At 46.2% G+C, this 27,507-nt stretch overlaps 1 protein-coding gene across 1 annotated transcript in view; it reads left to right on the forward strand.

The window, feature by feature from the left end:
• The first annotated feature begins 457 nt into the window (after positions 1-457).
• LOC126235760 (serine-rich adhesin for platelets) overlaps positions 458-27,507 on the forward strand; it is a 196,917-nt gene continuing 169,867 nt past the window's right edge. The window contains exons 1-2 of the mRNA XM_049944556.1: positions 458-474; positions 17,646-17,762. Coding sequence (XP_049800513.1) covers positions 471-474; positions 17,646-17,762 — 121 coding nt within the window. The 5' untranslated portion in view covers positions 458-470. The remainder of the gene's footprint in view (positions 475-17,645; positions 17,763-27,507) is intronic.

The following is a 27,507-nucleotide window of genomic DNA, read 5'->3' on the forward strand; positions in this document are numbered from 1 at the left end:
TTAAGGCTGTGTTGCCAGCTTTGAGGTGTTCGACTGGATGACAAGTTATCATAAAGCGAATAGTGATCTTTGTTGATTACGTAGGCACCATGAAGACCTGAGTTATTCATTGACAGTTACCGTATGCAGCACTTGTATGACTCGGTACAGAAGATGTTGAACCACTGCACAGTCATCTTATCGTGGCGTCTGCACAGCAGTTCAAGCGAAGGATTCATAATTCGCTTTCTGGCGTGAATGCGGAAAGCGTGGGAGTGCGAGAGAGCAGCGGGGGAGCGCAGAGTGCCGAGCTGTGAGCGTCGCGTCGTGTTTCAGCAGCGTCCGCGGCGGCCAGCATTCCAGTGGGCATCGCCGTGGCGCGCCAGCGGCAGCAGCACGAGCTCAAGGCCATCGCCGCCCCCGCGCCGCCCCCGCAGCAGGCCGCCGCGCCCGCCCCCGCGCCTCCGGACCAGGCCAGCGCGCTCTCCGCCATGGGTGAGTGTCTCGCAAAGCGCCACGGCGACAGCGTCGCAAACGCCCGCAGCCGCAGCCGCGGCCGACGCACTACCGTCTGCCAGCTCGAATGAGGCGAGAGCCCCGCCACGAGTTCAGTGAACGCCCTTAGCGCTGGAAACGACCTGTAATGGCAAAAGTGCTCGTCCGTTCTCCGTCTGAGAGATGCTGACTGCTGATGCGGACAGCTAATGCACCAAGTTTTAAGGAGGAGGATAACGCGCGGGGCTCCAATAGCGACAAGATTCACGAAGAAGGACGTCAGAGCTTCGCGTCCCATCGGTATAAAGGTCAAGAGCGATGGGGCGCTAGCTCCACCGGACAAGGCTCTAGAGAATCAACCGTAGTGGCTTTTGTGAAAGGAACTATCCGAGCAGCCGCTCGAAGTGCGATAGCGTGCTGAAAAGTAATGTCACCGAATGTTTTATGTGAAAACCGTTAAAAGCTTCTCAACCAAAACAAACGTTATTAACTCTCTACATCTTTATTCTTCATTTCTACAAATTTATTTCTCAACGTAGACACCTTGGTGACGAACGCATTTCTCGCAACGAGAGATCAGTTGCTGACATCGTCAATGTACAGTGTTCTTGTTGGAAGAGCCACAACCTCACCTGTGCCTACATCGCTTCATCATTATCAAAATGAAGTCTTCGAAGATGGTCTTCAAGTTTTGGAAACAGATGAAAATCGGATGGCGTCAAGTTGGGACTGAATGGAAGATGATGGATGACAATGACCCTAAGGTGTCGGACTGTTGCACATGTCGCAGCGCTCGTGTGTGGTCTGGCATTTTTATGCTGTAGCAGGGGGTCCTCAAAGTGTGGACGAACTCTTCGAATTCGAAACTCGATTACTGCACGCTGCTTCTCACGCAGCGCCAAAGTTACGTTACACGTTGTCCTGTTACATGCTACAATTCTGAGCCATCCAGCGGTAGAGGGCTGCAAGTACGTGGATAAGAAGAACAGAAATGGAGAATGTTAATAACGTTTGTTTTATTTCAAGAGCTTAGAGAGTTTTCACATAAAAAATGCGGGAGCATTACCTTTCAGCACGCCGTCGTGTTTAGGAAACCACGAAATAGTTCAATCTGGTCAACATACACAAAAACTCTACTCGACAAGGATGGAGAGAGATGTCCGCCGTGGCTTCGTTGAAGAAATCATTCCAGCATTTGGTCAAAGTATTTAGGAAAGCCATGGAATACCTCAATCTCGATATGGGTGAACCCCTTAAAAATCTTTTAGTTCCAATTTTTTTACAAGAATCATTTTTTTACAAGAATCATTACTTAAAACATGTTTGCATTTTTCAGAATTGCGCAGAAGGGCCCACTGCCGAAACGTATTTGGATGTTAAGAAGAACGTAGTTTCCATAATAAGCAGACGTGAATTTCCATAAATTAGAGCTTCAAGCCAAATAATTACAGCGTCCTAAGCTCTTTAGTAGTATCAGGAAAGTGAATTAACCTCTGACATCAATCAGTAGTCGAGGTCGCTAGCTCACCCTTCTCCAGAGGCACTCGAGTTCGTGATAGTCTGTTCGAATACTGGTGGTGGAAGACATTTTTCCCTCCAGTATCGCCGGCCGGTGTGGCCGTGCGATTCTAGGCGCTTCAGTCTGGAACCGCGTGACCGCTACGGTCGCAGGTTCCAATCCTGCCTCGGGCATGGATGTGTGTGATGTCCTTAGGTTAGTTAGGTTTAGGTAGTTCTAAGTTCTAGGGGACTGATGACCACAGAAGTTAAATCCCATAGCGCTCAGAGCCATTTGAACCTCCAATATTTGGCCGGAAAGAGGAGAGGTGAGGGTGTAAATGTTCTCATCAGCAGACTCTAGGTGCGCCCCTTAACAGTCGTGCGGTTGGCATCCCGCAACACACTGGCTAATTGTACTTGCGCGATTACTGCAAACAAGACGTTCCTGCTTACGTGCAGATAGGTAGTCCCCATCGTAAATTTCCATCGTTACTTCAAATAATACAATGGGACCTCTCGCCTACCCGATGTAAGCGTCTGCCCCATCATGATATCTTTCCAATATTACGTCTGGTAAACCTCCACTGGTCTGGTAAGGGCGCCGAACCGGAAACACTCAAAAAAATGGTTCACATGGCTCTGAGCACTATGGGACTCAACTACTGAGGTCATAAGTCCCCTAGAACTTAGAACTACTTAAACCTAACTAACCTAAGGACAACACACACATCCATGCCCGAGGCAGGATTCGAACCTGCGACCGTAGCGGTCGCGCGGTTCCAGACTGTAGCGCAAGAACCGCTAGGCCACCAGCGGCCGGCTGAAACACTCAAAAGATGGTCCTACGCAGACCGTGCGCAAGTAGAATCACTTGTCCTCTGTCGCTGATCAAAAAGTTAGTAGTAAGAAGAAAGACCAAAATCATGACTCGCTGAAATGTCACTGCTCGACTCTTCTCACCTGTTTCTATTCTAATTTAACCCGGTAAGTTTCCGCTTTTTAGTTAACGCTACGAAATTAATAATGCGTTCGAGATGTAATTGAAATAATGAGTAAAAAGGTAGCCATTTCATTCGGACTGAGAGCTTTATATCTTTTTTTTTTTTTTTTTTTTTTTTGAGCGGTCGGCAGTGTTTTGTTGAGAGGGACAATGGGCGTCGCCAGACAATGACGATAGGGGAAGCTGACCGGCATCCTCGCTGGGGAACGGCCGATGCGCCCCACTCTTCAACCAGCCGGGGTTTCCGTATTGTTCCAGTCGTCTGGCGACTCTCACCAGGCCTGCTAAAAATTGGGATACGCTCTTCGTCGAAGACATCCAATTAAATTAAACCCGCAATCGACAATAGCATTTAATATCAATTCACCGAACAAAAACTCATTCTTATACCCAAGCAGGATATATCCTACGGGCAGTGCATCAGGCTGCAGTAATATAAAGGTAGCTTATTGTTTCTGAACAAAATGCCAATAGTCAACCGCCGAGCGGACTGGTTCCGCCTTCAGATATAGATATCACTGAGACTGTAGCCAGTGGACTCTACCGGCGACTTCTTCGCAAGTAGTGGCGAAGTTTCAAGAGACAACAAATCGAACGTCGCCTGATAACAAGCCTGAGTCAATGAGCGAGTGGAACCGTGATGAAGACACTGCTGCAGTACTCCAGGAATAGCGGCTTATCGAGGGAATGGCAGCCACGACGCGGCCCCTGCGTGTAATTTCCCTGACGGCGCTGTTTTGTCACAGGCAAAATGCATGAGGAAGAGGAAGGGGTAAGTCGAGATAGGAAGAAGAAGAAGAAGATGGGAAAAAGCTGAAGGGCACTAAAATGGGAATGGAGATGGGGAGGAGATAAACGGAAGGAAACCATGAGGATATTAATGTTGGACTGTGTTGTGCTACAGTTTCATAAGACTTCGCACTGGGTGGGAAGGGTATATTTATTACTACTAGACGGCGCCATTCTTGTTATGCCATGTCGGCCGACCTGGCGAAAGCGTAAAGATTATATAGGGTGCCCCAAAAGAACACCAACAAACTTTACGAAAATGTTACGTACACCAAAACAAGAAAAAAAAATAGTAACGAAGGATTCTAAAGCTCATACCTTAAGATATACGAGAACTTGTTCATCTTTGATACTATGAAACGTCTCCTCTACTGCAAGATCTTTGGTTTTCATATTTTGGGAGGAGGTAGTATGGACCAAAATTGCGGTGTCGGCCGCCATTCGGTCGGCTGCACTTCCAAATATGGGTGCCGCCAGTTACGCCACCGCAACAAAAGGGCGCCGCCAAGAACGATTACTCCTCTGAGGAGTTCCTGCGGCGGCTGTACCCAAGTTCCAACATTCATGTACTGACCCAATTTTGTGTGCTTGCCAGTTGAATAACATTTACAGATTTCCATAGTGCCCAGGACTCGTGATCAACTGAAAGTTATTGTGTTGAAGATTGACTCGTAAATCTGCGGTATCTGTATATGTTTCAGCATTCAAAGCTATTGTCAGTAACTGACACTGCAACTATAGCAACGAAGTTATGTATTATTTTTACTGTTTTATGTTAGACGTAGAATAAATTATCTGAATTCTCTGTTCATGAACAGCATCTGTTCCTCCCTCCTGTATCCACTACCACACAGCGTGCAAGAAAGTTACGACAAAAACATGAAAAAATGTCGATCAAGCATGGGCTCGAAACTGCATACCCAGAGCTATGAGCATTGCTTCAGTAGAAGAGATGTTTCACACTTGTGAAGGTGCACAAGTGTTCTTAGCTTTTAAAGTCTGCATTTTAGTCCCCATGTTTACCAGAATTTTTTTCTTGTTTTGGTCAATACTTCCTCTTCCCAAAACAACGAAAGCAAAGACCTTGCAGTAGACGATATGTTTCATAGTATCGAAGATAAACAAGTGTTCATACATAAGATATATCTGTTCATGCATAAGATATGCATTTTAGAGCCCATGTTTACTACGCTCATTTTTACTTTTTTGTGTAAGGAACATGTCCATAAAGTTTGTCGGTCTCTTTTAAGGGACTTCCTGTATACTGCGTCTGTCGTTTTGTTTGTTAGGGCTGTGCACTGACCGGCAAGAAGTGATGAAAAAGGGAATCGTGCAAACAATGTTACTTTGGACAGTTTGTTTTCCATATTTTGAATTATATCGTACAAAAAGCAGTTCGCCCTTCTCCGGGCCAAAGGGCATAAGTCCAGAAGTGGGAACAAACGATAGATATGGCTCTCTTACAGGAAACAGTGACAACTTTATTTGAGCAATAGAGTATAATCCTATGTCGGGAGATAAGATCTTTGAGAGTGACTCCAATATCAGCACCAGGCAGATGGCTCACCAGCGTGGGGTAAGGCAGACGACCGTGTAGAACATTCTTCACGACAGCTGCCACCATCCGAATCGCGTACAACTCGTGAAGGCCTAAGATCTTGCCTCCACGGCGATGGCTTTGCCGCTGGTTCGTCGCACAGGCAACCATTTAGAATGAAATATTCACTCTACAGCGGAGTGCGCGCTGATATGAAACTTCCTGGCAGATTACAACTGTGTGCCGGACCGAGACTCGAACTCGGGACCTTTGCCTTTCGCGGGCAAGTGCTCTGCCAACTGAGCTACCCAAGCACGACTCACGCCCGGTACTCACAGCTTTAATTCCGCCAGTACCTCGTCTCCTACCTTCCAAACTTCACAGAAGCTCTCCTGCGAACCTTGCCCGCCAAAGGCATAGGTCCCGAGTTCGAGTCTCGGTCCGGCACACAGTTTTAATCTGCCAGGAAGTTTCAGGCAACCATGTGTTGTGATTTCGGGCATCCGTACTATTCGCAGATTGTACCTTTAAGAGGGTCGGTATCGTCAGCCTTCACAGCATCCGTCTGCAGGCCTCGTAGACTCTTCTTCATTGGTTTTATGGCAGCGAACCATCAGCGCCCGTTCAGCCTCAGTGAGTGGGCAGCGATTATTAGTGACCGCCTCGTGGGACCAATCATCCATAACGCATCACAGGCAAGGTATGTCTGCGGGTGACTCAGTTTTCCTTGCCGGAGGACGTGTCTCTGGCGTTGCGAAGGGTAATGTGGCTACTACGTGATAGTATTCCAGCTCACTACCCTCTTGAGTGGCACTATAACACTAGTGCACACACAACGTACCCACTTGCCTGGTGTTTTCTCATGTGTTCTTCCAATTATTGGAACAACATTTTCAAAGACTTTACTCTCCATCTTCTCTGCCACTATAGTCTTGGTGTCTGCTGACTTACACGCCATCAGCGGAAGCAAGTCAGAGAGTAAACCCGTCGGAGTTTAGCGACTCGCTGAAGTCTTCGTTGTTAGATACAAAGCATTCACTCAAAGGAAAAAGAACCAGCCACATGCCCATATAGTTTTCCTCATTTCCTGCAGTTTGCTTGCATTAGAAGAAATCACCCTGTATAAGTGTTTCCAGTTATAGTGTGGAAATTGGACTTCAAATCTTCTGAAAGAAGAACGAATTATTGCAGTGTCTATTTTTACTTTATTGTGAAATAATAATCTTAATAAACGAATGAACAGGCTAAGCGGCGATATAAAGGTTAAACAAAAAAAAAAATGGGGAAATGTTGGCAGTGAACGTGCGGGTGGAGTGAAGGCATGAGATGAGATGAGATGGGGGGGGAGGGGGGCGGTGCGAATCAGTGGTTTCCTTGGGCACCACTGTTCAGATGGTGTAGCTCAAGTACCCATGCTACCTTTCTGACTTGCATTTTCCGCAGTTTTCCTATAAATCACTTGAGGTGAATGCCAGAATGATTCCTTAGACTAGTAATGGCTGGTTGTTTCCCCTCTGAATGAGTGCTTGTATTTAATACAAAGACATCATTGAGTCGCTAAACTCTCTCCGACAGGGTCGCTCTGTGGCAGATTCCGTGGATGGCGTATCAGGCAGCAGACATCAAGACTGCAGTCGCAGAGGTTCAAATGGCTCTGAGCACTATGCGACTTAACTTCTGAGGTCATCAGTCGCCTAGAACTTAGAACTAATTAAACCTAACTAACCTAAGGACATCACACACATCCATGCCCGAGGCAGCATTCGAACCTGCGACCGTAGCGGTCGCTCGGCTCCAGACTGTAGCGCCTGGAACCGCAGTGGCAGAGGAGATCACAGGAGTTGCAGAGTACAAAGATACCAAAGGGACGGGGAGGCTAAGCTCCGAGCCACGATCTGGATCACAGTCTTAATATGGTAGCCACATTTCCGCAAACAACTAGCTTCTCTGGGGAGATCTGTTACTGAAGCGCACGACATACCTGGAAGGACTAAGTAGGACGAGTAGTGAATCCCAAAAAGGGAAACTACTTACAGATATCACGTTTGCTAATGATGTCGGAGTCGATTTTATCTATTACGGCAGTTTAGATAAGAAACTGCATGCATGGTTTTAATGCAGTAATAACGTCCGTTTTAGAGTCAACTCTCATATCATGTGTGCAGAAGAATCAACTACGTTGACAGGCTGAAAACTCGTGGTTATTCTATGTTTCACAGAAAAAAATGTCAAAACCCGAAGTGCAGATACAGAATGATATTTGTCTTTCCTATGAAGGCTTTATGCAACAAGAAGTCCCTTTCGCTACGTGGTCGGCAGCTCATGGTCTTGTGGTTAGCGTGCTGACTCTCGATCTCGGGACCCGGGTTTGATTCCCGGCCGGGTCGAGAATTTTCTCCTCTCGGGACTGTGTGTGGGTTGTCCTCGTCATCATCTCATCATCGACGCATAAATGGCCGAAGTGGCGTAACATAAAAGACTTGCACCAGGAGGACCAAAACCCCAGATAGGGACTCGAGACCAACAATTCCTTACCCACTTCTTTGTTACGTGGCCCGGAGAGAACGTTCTTTGTAAAATGAACACATGTTCTTAACATCTGCAATATAGGAGATGAGGGTGACTGGCATAGGGAGATGAAGCACAGAAGACGTAAATGGAGGACGAGAAACGGCGTTATTGTTAAGGTAAAGCGAGAAGAAGGTACGCCGAATCCTGTCCTCGCTCTCAGATCTGTTTTGGCTGTGTTTGAATTATTTAGGTTTGAAACAGCCTGAGCAGCAAACAATTGACATCAGTCGTTGTTGCCGGCCGCGGTGGTCTAGCGGTTCTAGGCGCTCAGTCCGAACCGCGCGACTGCTACGGTCGCAGGTTCGAATCCTGCCTCGGGCATGGATGTGTGTGATGTCCTTAGGTTAGTTGGGTTTAAGTAGTTCTAAGTTCTAGCGGACTGATGACCACAGATGTTAAGTCCCATAGTGCTCAGAGCCATTTTGAGCCATCAGTCGTTGTTCAACCAATGTCTTTAATGATGGCAGCAGATGGGAGGTAAGTAGGTACGTCATGTAAATGATCTCATGTTTGCTGCAGCCACACATTCATCTGTAAGCTGTCAGCTGAAGCAGTCTCCTGTGCTCGTGAAAACGCATGCATGAACATTAGGTCTAACGATGCCAGTAATACGTAGAGGGTCTGATGACGGTGCGATTACCAAGTTCTAAAACGAGGCTGCGATGGTTACACGCTAGAGAACGTGTACGAATATTACTGCCGCCAGAAAGACATAAACGTGATCATGAGATCATCAAACACTTAAACTAGTAGCTACCTATACTTGTAATGACTTAATCGCCGTGCTAGAGTCGTCTTTTTCGTTGTTGCTACACAGGAGGATTCCGGTGCGCAGTACATTTGCGTAATCGACAGACACTCAGTATGTGCAAAGTCCAAAGTAACAATGACGGTGACCAGCTGCCAATGCCCTAGCTCCTGGATAGCTTTATAATCAAGGATGGACACAGCAATCAGTCGCATATAAATCTGTGTTTTATTGCAGACGTAGCTAGAGTCCAGCTACACTACAGCCATCGTCACTGCAGTAATGATAGCTATAGGCCTACTGTAGCTCAGATCTTGCCAGATCTGCAGTACAGATTTATGAGCGACTGATTATTGTGTTCACGCCTGATTATAACACTTTAACAGTCGCGGAGCACAACAGCTCCTGATGGAATCCAACCACTACAGCTATGCTTTCATGGAACATAATTAGTAACTACGGTTCGCAGACTACACCGAACCCACTGACTTCGTGAAACACCTGAGTCACAACCAGCGTTTAAGACCATATTCCTTTCGCATACTGTAGTTTATTCAAAACTGACAAGAAAAGAGCCGCGAAAAGACAATCGGGGTTAATTGAATTTTCCATCGGTACCTGACAGAGCACGATAATAATGTTAAAAAGGAAAAAAACTTTCTAACTTTCTGAAAGATTTTGCAGAATATTAGGAAGTGTTTTCCTTTTTAATATTGCAGTCATGGATTTCCACGTACACATGCCTTCACAGCAGAAGAGAGCACGAATCAAGGTGCCTTCCACATACAGAATTCATCATAAGTAAAAGAACGGAAAATTTTAAGCGAGGCAAATAGATCTACTAAGGCTACATGTATTACAGAATTGTGCAGTTATAATCTCAAAGAAAGAAAGAAGCTGGGGAACTACTTCATAAGATCAGATTTGGTATGGCCGTTGCTAACATCAAGGTAGTCAGAGAAGATGACCAACCATCAAGGTTGTCAGAGAATATTACCATCCTGAGCTAATAACGAGAAGCAGTCTGATGTGAAATGTACGGCGAAAGAACAAATATAGTTCACAAGACAAACTTTACCTGCAACTACCACTTTTCAGCATCTACTTTCTCTATGGGAAAAACTTATGGCTCTTAACTGAAGATAAGCAGGCGGGGACTTCAGAACGCTACGGAAATTACACACAGTGTTCGAAGTTATAAAGCCATTCTCCTCTTTAGGTGAGCGCGGAAATGGTTTGCTCAACAAGGGTACAAGACGCAATTTCTCCAACCTACGTTTCCGGCGACGGGATAATAAATCAGTCATCCATTTTTACACCATTTCTGGACTACAGAACTCTTGATCCATCTTTGCTGAACTACATCTGCATTCACACTTCGCAAATACTGTACAGTGCATGGCTTTGGGTACCTTGTATCACAACCAGTCGCCAGTTTCCAGCTACAGGGGAAAGGAATTTTTGTTTGGCTTCCTAAACGGGCTGTGGCCGAAGCCATCAAGGCTGGCTTACAGGCTGAATAATTTTCCCACGACGGTCGGTGTTTCCAACATTCGTTGCAGTAAGCCTTCTTAAAGAGATGCACGTTACAGAAGCGCTGCTATCCGGAGCAGGAAATAGCCAATGAGAAGGCCTACATTCTGCTCCTGATTCTGATTGGCTGAAAGGTCTGTATGTTAAATAATTTCGTGGAGCAGCCTGGAGCTCGTGAAACCGGAGATTCGGTCGGCAGTCCTCATGGGCTTGACGAGGCAAGTCGTGAGTCGTCTGGGGCAGTGTTTGTGTTTTAATGTCATGCTCATTTCGGAAGTCTGGAGATAGTGATCATTCGAGATCAACGAGGTTACCATCCCGGGAAAAAAAACCCTACAGAGCATTTGGAAACGTTTTCCCGAAAGCGGGCTGGAATTCATCACAGGCATTTTTTTTTCTTTTCTTGGAGTGAGTGGCGAACTAGCGAGCGTGTACTTGTTCGGTAGAAACAGGCCTCAGAGCAGACCATGGGACCATTAGTTATCTAGAGGTGGTGGTGTATAAAAGTGATGGACTTGAGTGGGATTAATTCATGCCAATAAATATCGTTTCCGTACAAATCTTAGAGTGGTGTTTTTGTCTGATTTTACCTCGGTTGATTTTACACTGTATTACTGTGTTGTTGTCGGTAGTTATCGGCGATAATTTCTAACAGCCAGCTGGAGGTGGTATACGGAACTGTTAGTGGTGTAGGCATCTCAGTCCACTGGCCAAATGTTCGAACCTTCGTGAATGTGAAGGCTTTCAATTACAGACTTCGGCGTTGTGAGGAGGTTAAACCTTTCGGAGTTGTGAGGAGGTTAAACCTATCTCGCGAGTCAGGAGTTGAGGCTGGTGACCCTTATTAAGAGCGGCTGACAGCGTAACAGGGCAGAGACTTAATCCGGTCCAGGGGACTGATGACCACAGATGTTAAGTCCCATAGTGCTCAGAGCAATTTGAACCATTTTTAATTTGAACTTAATCCGGATCCGCCAAGCGTAACAGAGCAGAGACTTAATCCGGATCCGCCAATAAAAGTTTCCGACAAACTCCGCGGAGCAGTGCGTCGCGTAGTCCTCGTCTAGCGCGCCGCACATCGCCTAGAGTGTGGATTTTGGCAGCGACAGCGACTGTGTTTCCGCGCAACGTCACAGAAGCTCCGAGGTACGTACGAAAGGAATGGTTCACAGTGAAGGACGAATCATTGCGCGTATACCGCTGTAAGAGTACGATAACTTAAGAAAACTCGATAAGCCAAGATCGCTGAAAAGGCATTTTATTGGATGACCGGTTTCTACAGAACTACACTGACGTCATCTGATCCGGTCGTCCAATAAAATGCTTTTTTAGCGATCTTGGCTTGTTCTTCAGTTATCATAGGCCCTACGTTGCAGATCGGCCTCGGACTGACAATGTAAGGAATATATATATATATATATATATATATATATATATATATATATATATATGGTGCCTGCAGACGTCACATTCGCATTGTAAGCAAGTAAAGGACGAGGAAATCCTTTCATTGACCATTTTTTAACACGTGTTTCAGTGGTAGATGAGTATGAAGTATCATTATTTCATTATTAATAAACAGAAGCTACTGGTACCAAACACACGCAAAATGACAATTTCACCGATATTAGCCTGTTTCTGAAAGATCTGTGCACTCTATACGTGAGACCATTTTATATATTTACCTCCCTAGTCTTCGACGCTAGAAGCGTAAAACGAACTATCTTGCGTGTTCTTAAACGATGGCTCAAATGGCTCTGACAAGGGAACCTCCCCATCGCACCCCCCTCAGATTTAGTTATAAGTTGGCACAGTGGATAGGCCTTGATAAACTGAACACAGATCAATTGAGAAAACAGGAAGAAGTTGTGTGGAACTGTAAAAAAATAAGCAAAATATACAAACTGAGTAGTCCATGAGCCACATAGGCAACATAATGGACAATGTGGGCTCAGGAGCGCCGTGGTCCCGTGGTAGCGTGAGCAGTTGCAGAACGAGAGGTCCTTGGTTCAAGTCTTCCCTGGAGTGAAAATTTAACTTTCTTTATTTTTGCATAGTTATTATCTGTCCGTTCGTTCATTGACGTCTCTGTTCACTGTAATAAGTTTAGTGTCTGTGTTTTGCGACCGCATCGCAAAACCGTGCGATTAGTAGACGAAAGGACGTGCCTCTCCAATGGGAACCGAAAACATTTGATCGCAAGGTCATATGTCCACCGATTCCTCCACAGGAAAACAGATCTGATATATTCTATACGACACTGGTGACGGCATGTGCGTGACATGACAGGAATATGTTGTCGACCCACCTGACTTGTACACTTGGCGAATGGGCAAAAAGATTCTTCTACCTTGCCCGATTTAGGTTTTCTTGTGGAAGTGATAATCACTCCCAAAAAAGTGATGAAAACATAAGAGTTTGTCACATAAACTGAAAATAAAAAATTAAACTTTTCACTCGATGGAAGATTTGAACCAAGGACGTTTCGTTCCGCAGCTGCTCACGTTACCACGAGACCACAGTGCTCCTACGTTCCCAGGTTCCTTAATGTTGCATATCTTCCCATGAACTACTCAGTTTGTATACTTTGCTTATTTTTTCACAGTTCGACACAACTTCTTCCTGTTTTCTCAATTGATCTGTGTTCAGTTTTTCAAGGCCTATCCACTGTGCCAACTTATAACTAAATCTGAGGGGGGTGCGATGGGGAGGTTCCCTCGTGAGTACTATGGGACTTAACGTCTGAGGTTATCAGTCCCCTAGAACTTAGAACTATTTAAACCTAATTAACCTAAGGACATCACACACATCCATGCCCGAGGTAGGATTCGAACCTGCAACCGTAGCGGTCGCGTGATTCCAGACTGAAGCGCCTAGAACAGCTCGGCCACACCGCCCGGCTCGTAAACGATGACCCGCTTCAGTTTCGAAACACCGTCGAGTATTCAACACGCTGTGAAAATTTCAAGGTAACTCAGTAACAGCTCTAATACCGACGGTAACTGCATTCGTGAAAATGTCTTCAGAATTGTATTTACTGCTGCGTTCTAACCGAGTCGCTGCCTCATTCCTATTGCGCGCATTCTTCTCTGCAGTCTATAGTAGCCGTGTATGAGCGCCTCCTCCAAATTTTCGATGCGTTACGATCTTCAACCACATGTAGTTTAATGTCATCTACCAACCCTCTATTCCGTCATCACCTCGATCTTTCCATATCCCTATCAATGCAACTAAGCACGAGGGCTTTTTTCAAGGTCTGATCGGTCGCGAAGTGGGAACTACAATAAAAATCAAAAAAAATTATTTGCGGCATTTAGCTAAATCTTCCAGCTACTTTTCTACATAGTCGCCGCTCCGATTTAAAGCATCTGTCGCAGCGTGGTGCTAGCTTTCCAAAAGGGCCTATCCTCGTCGTAGGAGGAAGCCGCCCGTGCTTTCCGCCAATTCTCTACGCTGGCCTGCCGGTCGTTGGCTGTGGAAAAATGCTGTCCTTATAACAGTAATGAGTTGAAAACCAAATGGAGCCAAGCCCGGGCTGTATGGTAGGCAATCGAACACTTTCCATCGAAAACGGAGATCTCTGCTGACGCTGCAGTGTGTAGCCGAGGGCTGTCACGAGGGGCAGCAGTGCTAGATCCACTCTCTGAACAAGATCAGGTGACATTCGAATTCTTCCAACTTTGCTGTCACGCATGAAAGTTACGTTACGTGGGCTGCATGAAATCAGCCGGAACCCCTCAGCATGAAGAAATTGAATGACAGCAGGCACTTCATACTTGGGGGGAGACTCTATTGTCCTGGGCAACCTTACGTGCTCACTGAGCGCTCACAAATGAAAAGTGCGACGTGATGCGATCGACGAGCATACTAGAGACACTGCTTCGCAACTCGTCTGCGGAAAGCTTCATCGGATTCCGCCGTAGTTTTAATTTCGCAACTGATCGGACCTTTTTTTTAAAAAAAAATCCATCTTACTTCCTTCGTCTGTCTAGCCACTCTAGATACTGCAGAGACCTGCCCACCTCTTCAACATTAAAAACTAAAATCTTACTGTCTCATTATTACTATAGACCACGCAGTGCGCATGCAATTATGGCACATGAACTGGACACTATAAGCTGTCACCGCCCCAACTGTAAAACAGTTTCGTCGGCACTGAGATGATTAATTACGAAACATGTATGGTGGAAAGAATCGCCATGTTCTGTAGGAAACTACTCAACAGAACCACGGAAAACACAAGTCTGGGCCGTCGAGTTAAGACTTTCCGAACATGGGCACACCGTCTTAAGCACTGCGCCTCACCCTCACACTGACCATGTAAGGGAAGGCCTGCAGCAGATAGCAAACCGTGTGTAGGACCGGGACTCAAGTGCGGAAGCGTGTCTTTCGCAGGCAGTGGTCTTATCCGTTTTTGCGGGAGTCTCAAGATATGCGGAAAAGCGTCTGAAAAGTTTGGAAGGTAGAAGAGAGCTACTGGAGTCACACCTGGACTGCTCAGACGGTACAGGCGAGTACCGGTTCGAGTCGCGGTCCGATACGAAGTTTTCATATTCCAGGAAGCTTCATCCTCCGCTGAAAAGTGAAAAATTCAATCTCGTAACAAGTAGTTACTGATGGGATACATATTAGTGATCTCCGACGGAACATGCCCTGCTTGAAGCCGTAGACGAACGAGACAGCAAAACACAGGAGCCTACGCCATCATATAAGCTACAGAGAGCAGGAAGGGCCGGAATGAATAATTCTGCACGTTGACTTGGTGCAACCTGCCACGACGGCAGTTGCTGACAATGTGTGACGGGCAGTATGAAAACCGAACATCCGCCACAGAAATGGTTCAAATGCCTCTAAGCACTATGGGACTTAACATCTGAGGTCATAAGTCTCCTAGAACTTAGAACTAGTTAAGCCTAACCAACCTAGGGACATGACACACATCCATGCCCGAGACAGGATTCGAACCTGCGACCACAGCAGCGGCGCGGTTCCGGACTGAAACGCCTAGAACCGCTCGGCCACAGCGGCCGGCCATCCGCCACAAGTGAACGAACCATGGAATGGTTCCATGCAAAAGTAATCACCAAACGCGCTAAGACATCTATCCCATTGGGAGACGAGACGACGATGGTTTCCTTCCAGTTTCGTTAAACGCAGTCGGACGTCACGGATCCACAACGGCACTCACTCTTACACTTCCTAGTCCGACCGAAACCGACGTCCACGCATGTGTCTCTTCTGGTCACCGCCATTTTGAGCCCGAGGGTAAACAGCAGAACCAACAATGGAAACAGCCCACTTATCGAAACTTCCTGGCTGATTAAAACTTTATGCCAGACCGAGACTCGACCTCGGGACCTTGGTTCGCAGAAGAGCTTCTGTGAAGTTTGGGGGGTAGGAGACGAGGTACGGGCAAAATTGAAGCTGAGGAGGGGTCGCGAGTCGTGCTTGGGTAGCTCAGTCTGTAGAGCACGCACCCGCGAAAGGCAATGTTCCCGGTTTCGAGTCTCGGTCCCATTCAGCCCACATCTCCCCCGTCCGTGCTCGCACAAGTTCCGGTAAGGTCATGATGACCTCGTCCACCTTCGGAAACCCTCTGCTCGTCGAGTTCCGCGAACGTGGAATCAGAATCAACGCACTTTGCGGAAACTGCTCTATAACTGTCAAAACGCCCAGGAATGCTGCCGGACGCAATCATCCTGTTGTACGATAACGCCCGCCTACACGCTGCCATTACGACTAAGGCTGCGCTACGCTTCAGCGATGTGATTGGGGAACACTGCAGCATCCTCCATATAGCCCGGATCTTTCACCGTGTGATTTTCACTTCTTTGGCGATCTTAACAAAGACGTGCGTGAAAGTTAGGTTTCAGTCGGACGAGGAAGTGTAAGAGGATGCGGTTGTTGATCCGTCAGCGGCCGACCACATTCTACGAAACAGGAAGTCGGCGTCTCTCTCCCAATAAGACAAGTGCCTTAACGTAGTAATTACTTTTGAATGGAGGTATTCCACGGTCCCGTGGTGGCGGGTATTCGGTTTTCATTTGAGTGCCCCTTATACCTCGTGTGTGACCTCCTTTCTTTGTGACGTCCTTCTGCTATCAACGTTTATGTTCTTAATTATTGTTCGCCATACACTTTCCGCCCGTCTCTGTCTGGCTTCTACTGTGGATTGTAGCACTTCTCTGATCTCGGGTCTCGAGCTTGCAGAGAAGCAATAAAATAGACCTACTTCGAGGTGATATCATGTGGCAACCAAGAAAGCTGCTCACATCCGGTATGGAAACATCTGTAACAATGTAAGTACAGCCACGTTGCATTGTTGTCGCATTTTTGCAGATAGCTCAGAGTTAAAATACCACACTACGTATTGTAAGGTCTGGGTTTCGATTCCTTGCCTGTCCAAGGATTTTTATCCGTCACTTATCGCTTCATTCACCTCTACCAACGGTTGTTAATGTGAGAAATGGGGAGATGCGCCATAGTTCGTATTCCACGTTAACTCGTAGGTACCTCTATATCTGTTTCCATAAGTCACTTCAAAGGTTGGAGGAAGGCAAGAACAAACCGACAAGACCATTCCGAATAAAGCTCTCCGCTGTTCGAACAAACCTTTGGGTTGATGATAGCATTGCCTTTTATCAACTCTTCTTTCAACTTAACATTGTTGTCTTGTAGCTCCTCCGTTACAAATAGCACGACGCTGTTGTATTTATTACATTGTACCCAGTTTCGTGTTTACCTTGTTTAACTTCCCTGATTGTCGCAATGTGAATGAACTACAGTTTCCTCTTCAGAACCACTACTTTCTCAGTAGGACTACCTCCTTACAAGAACCACACATCTACGCTCACGCATAGACAACAAAGTTTGCATGCTTCGAAGGAGATATCTTTCACTAATCTCGCTCCTTAAGTTAAGGCCACGATAAACTTCCAGAAGAATAACTAACATCCTAAGTCTGTTTAATTCGAGATTTCTTTTTGGACGGTCAGTGGCGTTGCAGACGCTATGACATATGAGAAACTCCCAAGTTGTTCACCAAGCGAAACAATGCACTGTCGCTCTGATATTCCCCGAGACGCGCTTCCTAGTTGTGTAGGCCTAGTTATCAGAAGGGAATGTCAAAGGTTCAGACGACTCGGCATTTGTTGTATTTTTTATCCTCCTGCGCAATTATTTTTCCAGAAAACAACAGTACAAGCACAACCGAAATTCTCTTACAAATATAGCAATCGCCGGCTGAAGATTGCCTTTTTGCGACATTCACGCGCTTGATAGCAGTCCCAAATATCAGGAGTATCTCAGTCTTTTTGCAATTTCCAAAACTGCATACAGTCGTCTGACATCAGAACTATGATGTATTTTCTGACTGGACGTTTGCGGCAGCCAGCAGTGCAGTTTCGCGTTACGCGGCAGCGAACTAACGCCCGACGTTGCAGCAGCGTGACGCCGTTTACTGAGGAGCCTTCTCCATCTTGGTGGTGTTTCAGCGGCCGTGCTGCAAGCCCCGCCTTGCGACGACCGGACGGCCAATGGCGTGGCGCCGTGGGCGGCGGCAGCGCCGCACGGCTCCACCCTGACTCCGCCCTCGCTGTGGCAGTACCCAGGTAAGAAATGGCCGCCGCGCCGCGCCGCCACGCCGCGCAGCGCAGCGCCGCACGCGCCCGATACTTATCGGCCGGCCTGCGTATCTCCAGCCGGTTCTGCCGCCGCTGATAACTCTGCCCACTGGAAAAACTTGCCGTTTCTCTCCCGCGCAACCAGTCCCACGACGGAATACTTCCTACTCCATTATTTTAGTGCCGAAAGTTGCGTTACCGCTCTAACTAGTCGCATTTTGCGTCACGTCTTGCGCTCCGCAAACCTGCTCCGCCGACTTCGTTTCCTGATCGTTAATCACAGTTCCTAGCATCAGCAAAAACTGACTCCGTCCATTTATCACATGAGCATCAGATGTTTTCTTATGCCATCTACTCATCAGCACTCGCTACTCACATCATTTCCTACCACATGTCGCCACATAAGCGAAGGGAAAAATTGGAAAATCATCAGCGGAAAACATAATGTGTATCATGTTCGGTATAACAGAGAGACATCATTCGTATTAAATACAAGGCGCATCTAGAAAGGTGGTGTATCAATACTGTAAAATTAGGTTAATGCAGAAGTTCGTAGCGTTTTTGCTTTGTATATTGGTAATCCGGTTGCTGTAGGTTTATTTATCGATTGTCATTTTTTATTTCTAGTTCACTGTTGCTATTTGAGTTTACATATTGTCACTTTGTCATTTGGAGATAGTGAGTGGAGCTGTGGACGCTAGAAAATGGTGAGTCAAGTGGAAAAATCGGAACATTTCCGACATATTCTTCTGTTTGAGTCCTATAGAGGGGTGATGGAGGCAGCAAGAAACACTTGCGCCGTATATAGTGATAATGCCACTCCACAGAGAATGGCAAGAAAATGGTTTTCCCGCATTAAGGGGGATCGGTTTTGACCTAGTGACTCTCCACGTTCGGGAAGACCTTCGAGGTTTGAAGATCGTTTAAACACATTAGTCCAGAACGACCCACGTCATTGTAGGTCTACTCGAGAACTGGCACATGTGATGAACTGTGGTCATTCCACCATCGTGCGACATTTGCATGCAAATGAGGAAGGCTCAAAAATCGGGTGTGTAGGCACCACCTGCTCTACGGCAGAATTACAAAAATCAGCCGGTGATCATGTTTGCATCTCTGCTCACTCATCATCAATTGGCTAGTGAACAACACCGACCATTGCTATCCTCTACCGTTACTGGTGTCTGTATGCTAACATAAGGATAAGAAAGGTTTGGTTGAGCCTAAGCAAACCAGCATCCAATGTTCTGCATCTTGTGGAAGAGTGACGGTATGGCGTACAACGAAATGCTTCCCCGAATGTAACCATCCCTACTGACATTTATTGTCAACAACTGAGATGCCTTGTACACGAAATACAAGAACAACGACCAGGAAGACTGCGTGAAGTGATGCCACCCCCACGATACCGGCCGCCTGTATTCCGATAGACTGACAAAAACACTATACAGGAATCGGGGGGAAGTCATTCCGCACCCATCTTATTCACCTGCCTTTGCGCCCTCAGATTTTTACCTTTTCCGCTCTCTATCGATTAACCTTCAGGTAACTTCCTTTCCTGGTGAAAATCTGCCCTGAACATTGCTCGACGAGTTCATCGGCTCAAAGCCACGTGATTTCTACAGTCACGGAATCTAAAACTTATCCCATCGTTGACAGACTGCTGTAGATAGTGAACAAGAATAAATTATTGACCAGTAAAGTCTCCGTTACGTAGGGTCTATATCTCTTGTGTTTACTGAACTTATGGAGCAACACTACGAACCTATGCACCACCTCAATACAAAGAAAAGACATAGTAACTTACGTAAAACCGTGCAGAAGTTCGAGGTTTGGCGCGGGGGATGACATAACACGTTCGACAGAAACATATTTAACGTATTGTACATAAATGGTCGGAAGTACCAGTTATTGGATGATTACCTGTTTGCCGAACGATCACTGGAAGCAGTCACATCCATTAAATTGCTGGGACTACGTTTACGGAGTGATTTAACATGGAACGACAACATAAACTAATCACAGGAAAGAAAGATGCCACAACGAGAATCACTGGAATAATCCTCTACAAGTGTAGTCCAATCACGAACCAGGTGGCTCAAAAATCCCTTCGACCGGTACTTGAGTACTGACTAGTCAGCCTCGAACTTTTACCGTACGTATAGGATTGATAGAGGAAATTGAGAAGATCCATAGAAGAGTAGCGTGTTTAGTCACAGATTCGTTTAGAAAGCGCGGTAGCGTCAAGTAAATGCTCATCCAACCCAAGGACAGTCGCTACAAGAGGGGTGCTGTGGAGCACGGTGCGAATTACTCTTGAAATTACGAGCGCACTCGGTACTAGAAAAGCCAGTCAATCTCGCGAAAACACAATGAAGGTAAAATTAGAGGGATTCGAGCTCACACGGAGCATTACCAACACTCGTTCTTCTCGTTCAACATACACGAGTGGTACAAGAAGAAGGGGAGGGGTGGAGTGACTCTGGTACAAATTGTTTGCTGAATATGTATGGAGATGCTGATTCTTACTCAAATCGTAAGCAGTTTCCAGTGACAATGATCCACTTACTGCAACGTGTACAGAGTTTCTGGAAACTATTAACGGAAGCTTATTTTGGAACTACCCGAAACATTGGTATTACACGCCTTTGAACATGAATCGAAATGTGATACAAGCAACTGTGTACAGCAACCCTGGTGGTTGCCAACCCTTTCCCCCAATTGAATTTCCATACCACCAGGTCTCTTCTCCTGTAATGGTGGTTCACAGAAAACATGGATCTCACTCACATGAGTCAGAGAAGTCTCCAGCAGTTATTATTCGTGTCCCTTCCTTTTCACCAATCGATTTATGCGGCGCAAATAAAGAACAGACTTGCCACTTGTCCCAATCTTTGTGAATGATGACGTGAAGACTGTTCTTACCAACCCTCAGTTCTCCCGATACAGTTTCATCAAATCATCAACAGTTTCACAAGGGTCTGAGCCACTGATACACACATTTTCTGTTCAAGACCAACCGTATTTCCAGAGAGTGGCAGAGGCGCTGTCGAAAAAAGTCTTAGGAAGTTGATCTCCCGTCCTTCTAGCCAGACATATGTATATTCAGTATCAGGGAAGAAAGCCAGAGCGTTTATTGGGTACTGATTACTAAGATGTGTACCCAGAGCTATTTGTCGTGAAATCTCACATCTATTTCGTCATCCACCGCGAGACTAGCAGAGACCTCACGTCCATGATACGCTCTTGCTCAAGACCTCTGTTCCACACAACTGCTTCCACATAGCTTGCATTTATGCCGTGGTTTTTTTTTTTTCGCTATTTGTGACGAAACTGGATGTTTAAGCAGTATGACAGGTCTTCATACAGAGGCAAACCGGCTACAGTTTAATGTTCTTGACGCTACGTAGCGATCCCCAACATGTCCGTTTCGCGCATGTGCATGCAAGCATTCTTAATATACGGTGCTGTTCAGATACTCGTCTATTTACTGAACTTTTAAAAACGCACATTGTCAAACGGAATTTGGACAGACTGTTTCTGACCATGATTGGCTGACGGTTTTGCGTCGATTCCTCGCAAATTTTCCTCCCTCTGCTGAAGGTAAGTGTTGGTGTTTTAACTTGGGAGCGCCTAAGGCTAAGCACACATCCAGTGGAAAGTGACTGCCTGTGAAAGCTTCACTATGCGACGTCTCTTCATATCGAGGTAAGTGCAGACGAAAAGCCTTTCTTTTCACCGCAGACGTCAAAGAATCTGAAAAGACGCTTGCCTCACAATGGAGAAGTAGACAATTGTGGTGCAGATAGCGTATAGCTGTGACTGGATTTGAACTGGCTCTCTCGACCAGAAAAGCGATTCAAAAAATAAATACAGGACTTAGTTATAAAAGGCACAGCCAAGTACGCAAATGCAAGGAAATAAAAGTTAGCCCGCATACAACCTGCTACGGCAGAGAGAGCTAAAATACTACTCTGAAGGACAAAGGGTCTGTCATAACTGTCCACGGCTCTTACTCCAGAAGATACACCGGCGAACTTTCGGAAATAGCTTATAACGATGAAAAAATGTGGTGGACAAAAAGTTGGGAACACGAAAAACACATTACTAATCTTAGTATGGCATAGGAAAACTGGTGGCATTCAAAACAGCTTCCTGCCGTCTCGGAATGAATACAGGTCCTGTATTGTTTTCAAGGCATTCTTATACCGTTCTTCCAACAAAATAGTGCCAGGATCAGGTGAAGGAGGGTAGCGATCACACACCCTTCCCTCCAAAGTAGACCGCAAAGGCTGAATAATATTGAGATCTGGTAACTGTGGTGGCTAGGGAAGATTAGACAATTTATCCAAGTGCCCACAAACAACTTCTGGACGACGCAAGCTGTGTGACCAGAGGCCCTGTCGTCTTGGGTAGCAAACACTTTACCATGGGATGGACCTGATCAGCCGGAATGATCATAAAGTCCTCGGCAGTAAAGCGGCCTTGAAGAGTAAGTATGGCTATCCAAATCATCACCGAATCCTCGCCATGTTTCTCTGTTGGCAGCAAACATTCTGCATCGTAGGCTTGGGACGGCGTACTGCAGACGTAAATTCGGCCAGAAGGTGGAAATTGTAAAATAAGACTCATCCAATCATATGGCATTCTTCCATTTCTTCGTAGTCCAAGTTTTGTGGCTTCGGGACCGTATTTTTCTGTTACCAGCATTTGCATCACTGATTAGTAGTTTTGGAAAATCCAGTTCGCCCTCCAGTTTCCAGCTTATGGAGCTTCCTTCGTGTCTTTTTTGTGCTAACAGGGTTCGGGAGGGCGACATTCGGCTCAACAGTGACTTTTGCAGCGGTCGCCCTATTTTTCGTCACACTCCTCTTCAACAGCCGTCTATCACGATCACTCAACACACACTTTCGGCCGTGTTGTGACTCAGTGGATGATGATTTTCCGCTTTCCTATATGCGCTATAGCCTTCGATACGATGTCTCGAGCAATACCAAACACTTCGGCGGCTACCTTGGTTACGGAACCTACAATTTGCTCGCGTACGAATTCACTTACCTCCGACATACTGTACCCACAGCTACACTGAACAACCTTTTGACCACGACTGAAACTGGCAACGCATTGATGGCATTGCTGAGTGCCGTTCGTGGTCAAATACGACGGCAGGGTTGGCTACTACCTGCGTTTGTGTTCAAGCATACATTCCTCGCGGTGGTTCCACGTTTTTGTCCAACCCTTGTACGTCCCCTAAACTGCAGACCATCATAAGCACAGTAAAAGTTTACCACGCCCCGAAAGTCGGTTGTTATAGTCTTTAATGAAACACGTGGAATGTAAAGTTCACACTTAACGCGAATGATAGCTATTTGCGAGAACGGATTTCAGATATAGCCAGCGCCATCTGACCATAGCCCGCAGATGCTGTGGTATCACAGTCTCCTTGAAAAAATAAGGAAGATTTTAGCTGAACGTTTCGTAGACGATGAGGTCACTAGAGAGGGAGCAGAAGCTCGGTTTGGAAGAAGATGGGGGAGGAAATCGGTCGTGCCCTTCCAAAAGAACAACACAACCAATTGCCTTAGAGATTTTGGGAAGGCACGTGAAACACAAATAAGGGTGGCTAGACGGGGATTCGAAACTCGGCGCTCCCGAGTGGGCCTGGCCAGAGGCTCGCACTCGATGACGTTCAGAGACTCATACTGTCGTGCTGGATTGAAAACATAAAAAGAAGTAAAGGCGGAAAAGAGACGTGTTCAGTGCACGTTATCGTTCTCGACTTTGCCACTTCTCGTGTGTGTGAGATGAGGCAGGCTGTTGCGTGCTCCCGTATTCCGAGATGTGAAGCCGTGAGACCGAGAGAGCAGAGAGCGCCGACGTGCAGGAAAGTAGCAGCCAGGTAAGAAGAGGCGCTCCCCCTTGCGACAAGTCTAACGCAGAGTCAGCCATCAGGCAGTGAGTGGGCGAAGAAAAATGGTTCAAATGGCTCTGAGCACTATGGGACTTGACTTCTGGGGTCATCTGTCCCCTAGAACTAAGAACTACTTAAACCTAACTAACCTAAGGACATCACACACATCCATGCCCGAGGCAGGATTCCAACCTGCGACCGTAGCGGTCGCGCGGTTCCAGACTGTAGCGCCTAGAACCGCTCGGCCACCCCGGCCGGCAGTGGGCGAAGAGTCAGTGACAACTCCTTCTATGAAAAGTCCTTCCATCATCGGCACTTTAGTCGGATAACGTCGTTCCCAGCCATTTAGCAACATCATCTACAAATATGAACTTATCGCTGTCCATAATCATTTTCGTTTGTGGCATTTACACGTTTCCCACTTTATTACGTAAGGATATTGTGCTAAAGACGAATTTTTAGCCAAGCCATTTTATCAGTTTTTAGTGAACATGGAAAGACAGTCTGAGAAAGACATAGTTTCCAGCATGCTGTCAGTTAAAATGAATACCCTTTTCAGTACTACTAACTAGCGTCGAACGTCTGCTATTCTCCAGTGCTCAATACATGCGAACACATCATCCTCCAAAGTAGTATAAAATAGGAATCATAAGTCAAGCATTGTTACGGACGACTATACCATGCGTAACTGTGCGTGGTACGTGATTCCTCTTTAATACTACTTACGAGGATGATCTACCCATATCCAAGTAGAAAGCGCGTCCTATGCTTTTTAAGATTGTTCCCTGATGATGCGGTTGTCTACAACAAAGTAGCAACGCCAGACGACAGTATCGATTTGCAGAACGACCTTCCGGAGGACTGATGGTCATTGACCCTGACCATAAATAAATGTAGTCTACCTCCTTAGCTGAGTCGTCAGCGCTTCTGCCTGCCATGCAGCGAGCCCGGGTTCGATTCCTGGCCGGGTCGGAGATTTTCTCCGATCGGGGTCCTGCGTGTTGTGTTGTCCTTATCATCATTTGATCACTATCGACAAGCAAGTCGCTCAATCAGGATCCACTTTAAGTGGAATGACCACATGAAACAAATAGGAAAAGCAGATGCCAGACTACAATTCGTAGGAAAAATATTTAAAAAATGTAACCCATCTACGAAGGAGGTGGCTTATAAAGCGCTTGTTCGATCGATTTCTGAGTGTTGTTCATCAACAGGAGATCTTTACCAGACAGGACTGATACAAGATATAGAGAAAAATCCAACGAAAAGCGGCGCTTTTCGCCATGTAATGTTTTAGCCGGCGCGAGAGCATTACCGAGATACTCAACAGACGTTACTAGAGAGGCGTCGTCCATCGAGGAACGGTTTACTATTGTAATTTCGAGAGAGCACTTTCCGGGATGAGTCGGACAACAAGCGTAATGACCACGGCGGAAAAATTCGAGAAATTCAAGAAAATACAGAGGCTTAGCGACAATCATTGTTTCCTTGCACCACCCGCGAGTGGAAAAGGGTAGGGTGGACCAGTTGGTGGCACTAGAAGTACCCTCTGCCACACACCATTAAGTGGCTTGCGGAGTGTTATATAGCTGTAGATATATAACGTGCACTCGAGAATGAGCACACGTTCGAAACTAGCTAGCAGTGCTAAATAAAGGACTCGTTTCAACTGACAGCGTGTTGGAATCGATGTAGCATAGGCCTTTAAATGTATCGGTACTGTTATGGACACCCACAAGAAGTCAATCGAAAGACAATTTATTTGAAACTATGGTCGGGACTGGAAGAAATATGAAGACATCGAATTGTGGCTTTTTGTTCCTAAGTATCAGACCAGCTTTTTTACTGAGACCTTAGAGGAGAGGTCGTCCGTAAAGATCTGATCCCTTAAGCTATACCTATGAGGATAAAGCAATTGAACCATTTCTCTTAGGTAACGCCTTTGTGCGGACGGAAATTAGCTTAAGCGGTTTTCAAGTCTGTAACAGGTTTGTAAAATATGGTACAGTTCTAAAAACAATAAAAATGTATTACTAAAAAAATAGGAAGGACGGAAGATAAGGGTTTAAAGTCTCGACGATGACTAGGTCATCAGAGACGGAGGATTAGCAACGGATAGGGTAAGAATGGGGAAGGAAATTGGCCGTGTTTTTTCAAAGGAACCATTCCGGCATTTGGTTTAATCGGCTTAGAGAACCTATGGAGAACCTAATGGAGATTGGAATCCCTCCCTTCACGACTGTTACGGTAAGTTAAGTCATCTCTGTAAGGGTCTTATGACGTTGAGTACATGAAATTTTCTGGCCTATTAGTAACGATTACAGTGATGCTACAGATGAAAAGAAGCTTCCTGTACCATCTGCGGATTGTAAATCGTTTCTGCATGCACTCAGATTTTATTCTCTGCCAATGATACTGCGTGGCAGAGTAACAGTACGTCTCAGCTTACATGGGAAAGCCAAGCACTAAAGTACCGCAACGCTGTCACCAGCACGGAGCACGATGAAACACCCAGATCAGTTGTTTCTCCGAGCCAAAAAAACGTGATCTGCGGTGGGGAGGTGATGATCAGCTGGAGAGAAGTAAGCTAAAGATGAGATGCAAGGTATCAGTGCCTAAGTGAGTTGCTACCCCCCTACCCCCAGGGACGCAGCGTGGAAGTAGTGTCATGTGAAGAGATGAAAGCTGTGAAATATTCCTGTGCTGTCCCGGGCTCTGTCATGAAAATGTTTTTTCAGTGTTTTGTCACGACCTTCCGTGACGTTGCCCACTTCAACAAGAGCGACTCTACTACGGCCGAAGTCGAATCAGCCTGCGAGGAATGAAGCATCTGGAAACTCATAATGTATTCTCTGTTGTGGAACTTGCTGGTAGATTAAAACTTTCTGTCGGACCGGGAGTCGAACCCAGAACCACAGAGTCGAGCCCGGGTAGCTCAGTTGATAACATTGCCCGCTTTTGGCAAGGTTCCACATTCGAGTCCGGTCAGACACAGTTTTAATCTCCCAGGAAGTTTGACAACTTAAAACGCCTTTTCAAGAAATATAATGCATCGATAAATCGTGTTAGGCCACAGACTGGCACGGTGTGCAGCACGCTGTGCGCAGTGCTCGTACAGCCGGCGATGCGTGTCCGGCACGCCGGGCCAGCGCCGGCGCGGCCAGCGACCTCAGCAAACCGGTGTTACCAACGCACTATAGCCAGCCGAGGGAACGCATGGGCGGTTCCCTCGGAAATGGTTATCAGGCGCTTATCGCCATCCTGCAACAACCGTGCTCCAGACCTGCAGCGCGTTCGGCTAAGAACCTTTAAATTGTTGGGTATCGAGCGAATTTTAGCACCCAGAATACGCACCATTCGAAACAGTGAGTAGTTACTAAAACTCTTCTGGACGAAAAAATGTTTTTAACATCAGTATCGTTGGCTGAATCAGAAGAACTACAATTCATCATGGAGAGGATCGTAAAAGCTGAAAAAAGAGTACGCAATGACAAACATATGACAGACGAAAACGACGAGAATAAGCAAATTTGAAGGTTCCGTCAAAATATAAACAGCAAAATGTCAGAGGAAGAAAAGACTTCGGCACAAACAAAATCTTTTAGGTTTTTGGAACAAATATTGGAAGCTGTGTTGAAGAAATAAGAGGAATGTCTATGAGTAAATAAGCTTTTGACAAGGTGACGGAGAAAAGGATTTCAACAGTGTGAAGAAAGATATTCGCCTTGACTTTTTCCTAGAGTGTACTATGGTATGGCAGCGATCATCGCCAGTAAAAAGAAAGAGGAAAAATACTAGGGTGGGTTTGAAAGGTGGCGGGGA

Source organism: Schistocerca nitens, chromosome 2 (genome assembly GCF_023898315.1).
Source record: "Schistocerca nitens isolate TAMUIC-IGC-003100 chromosome 2, iqSchNite1.1, whole genome shotgun sequence".
Lineage (NCBI taxonomy): Eukaryota > Metazoa > Arthropoda > Insecta > Orthoptera > Acrididae > Schistocerca > Schistocerca nitens.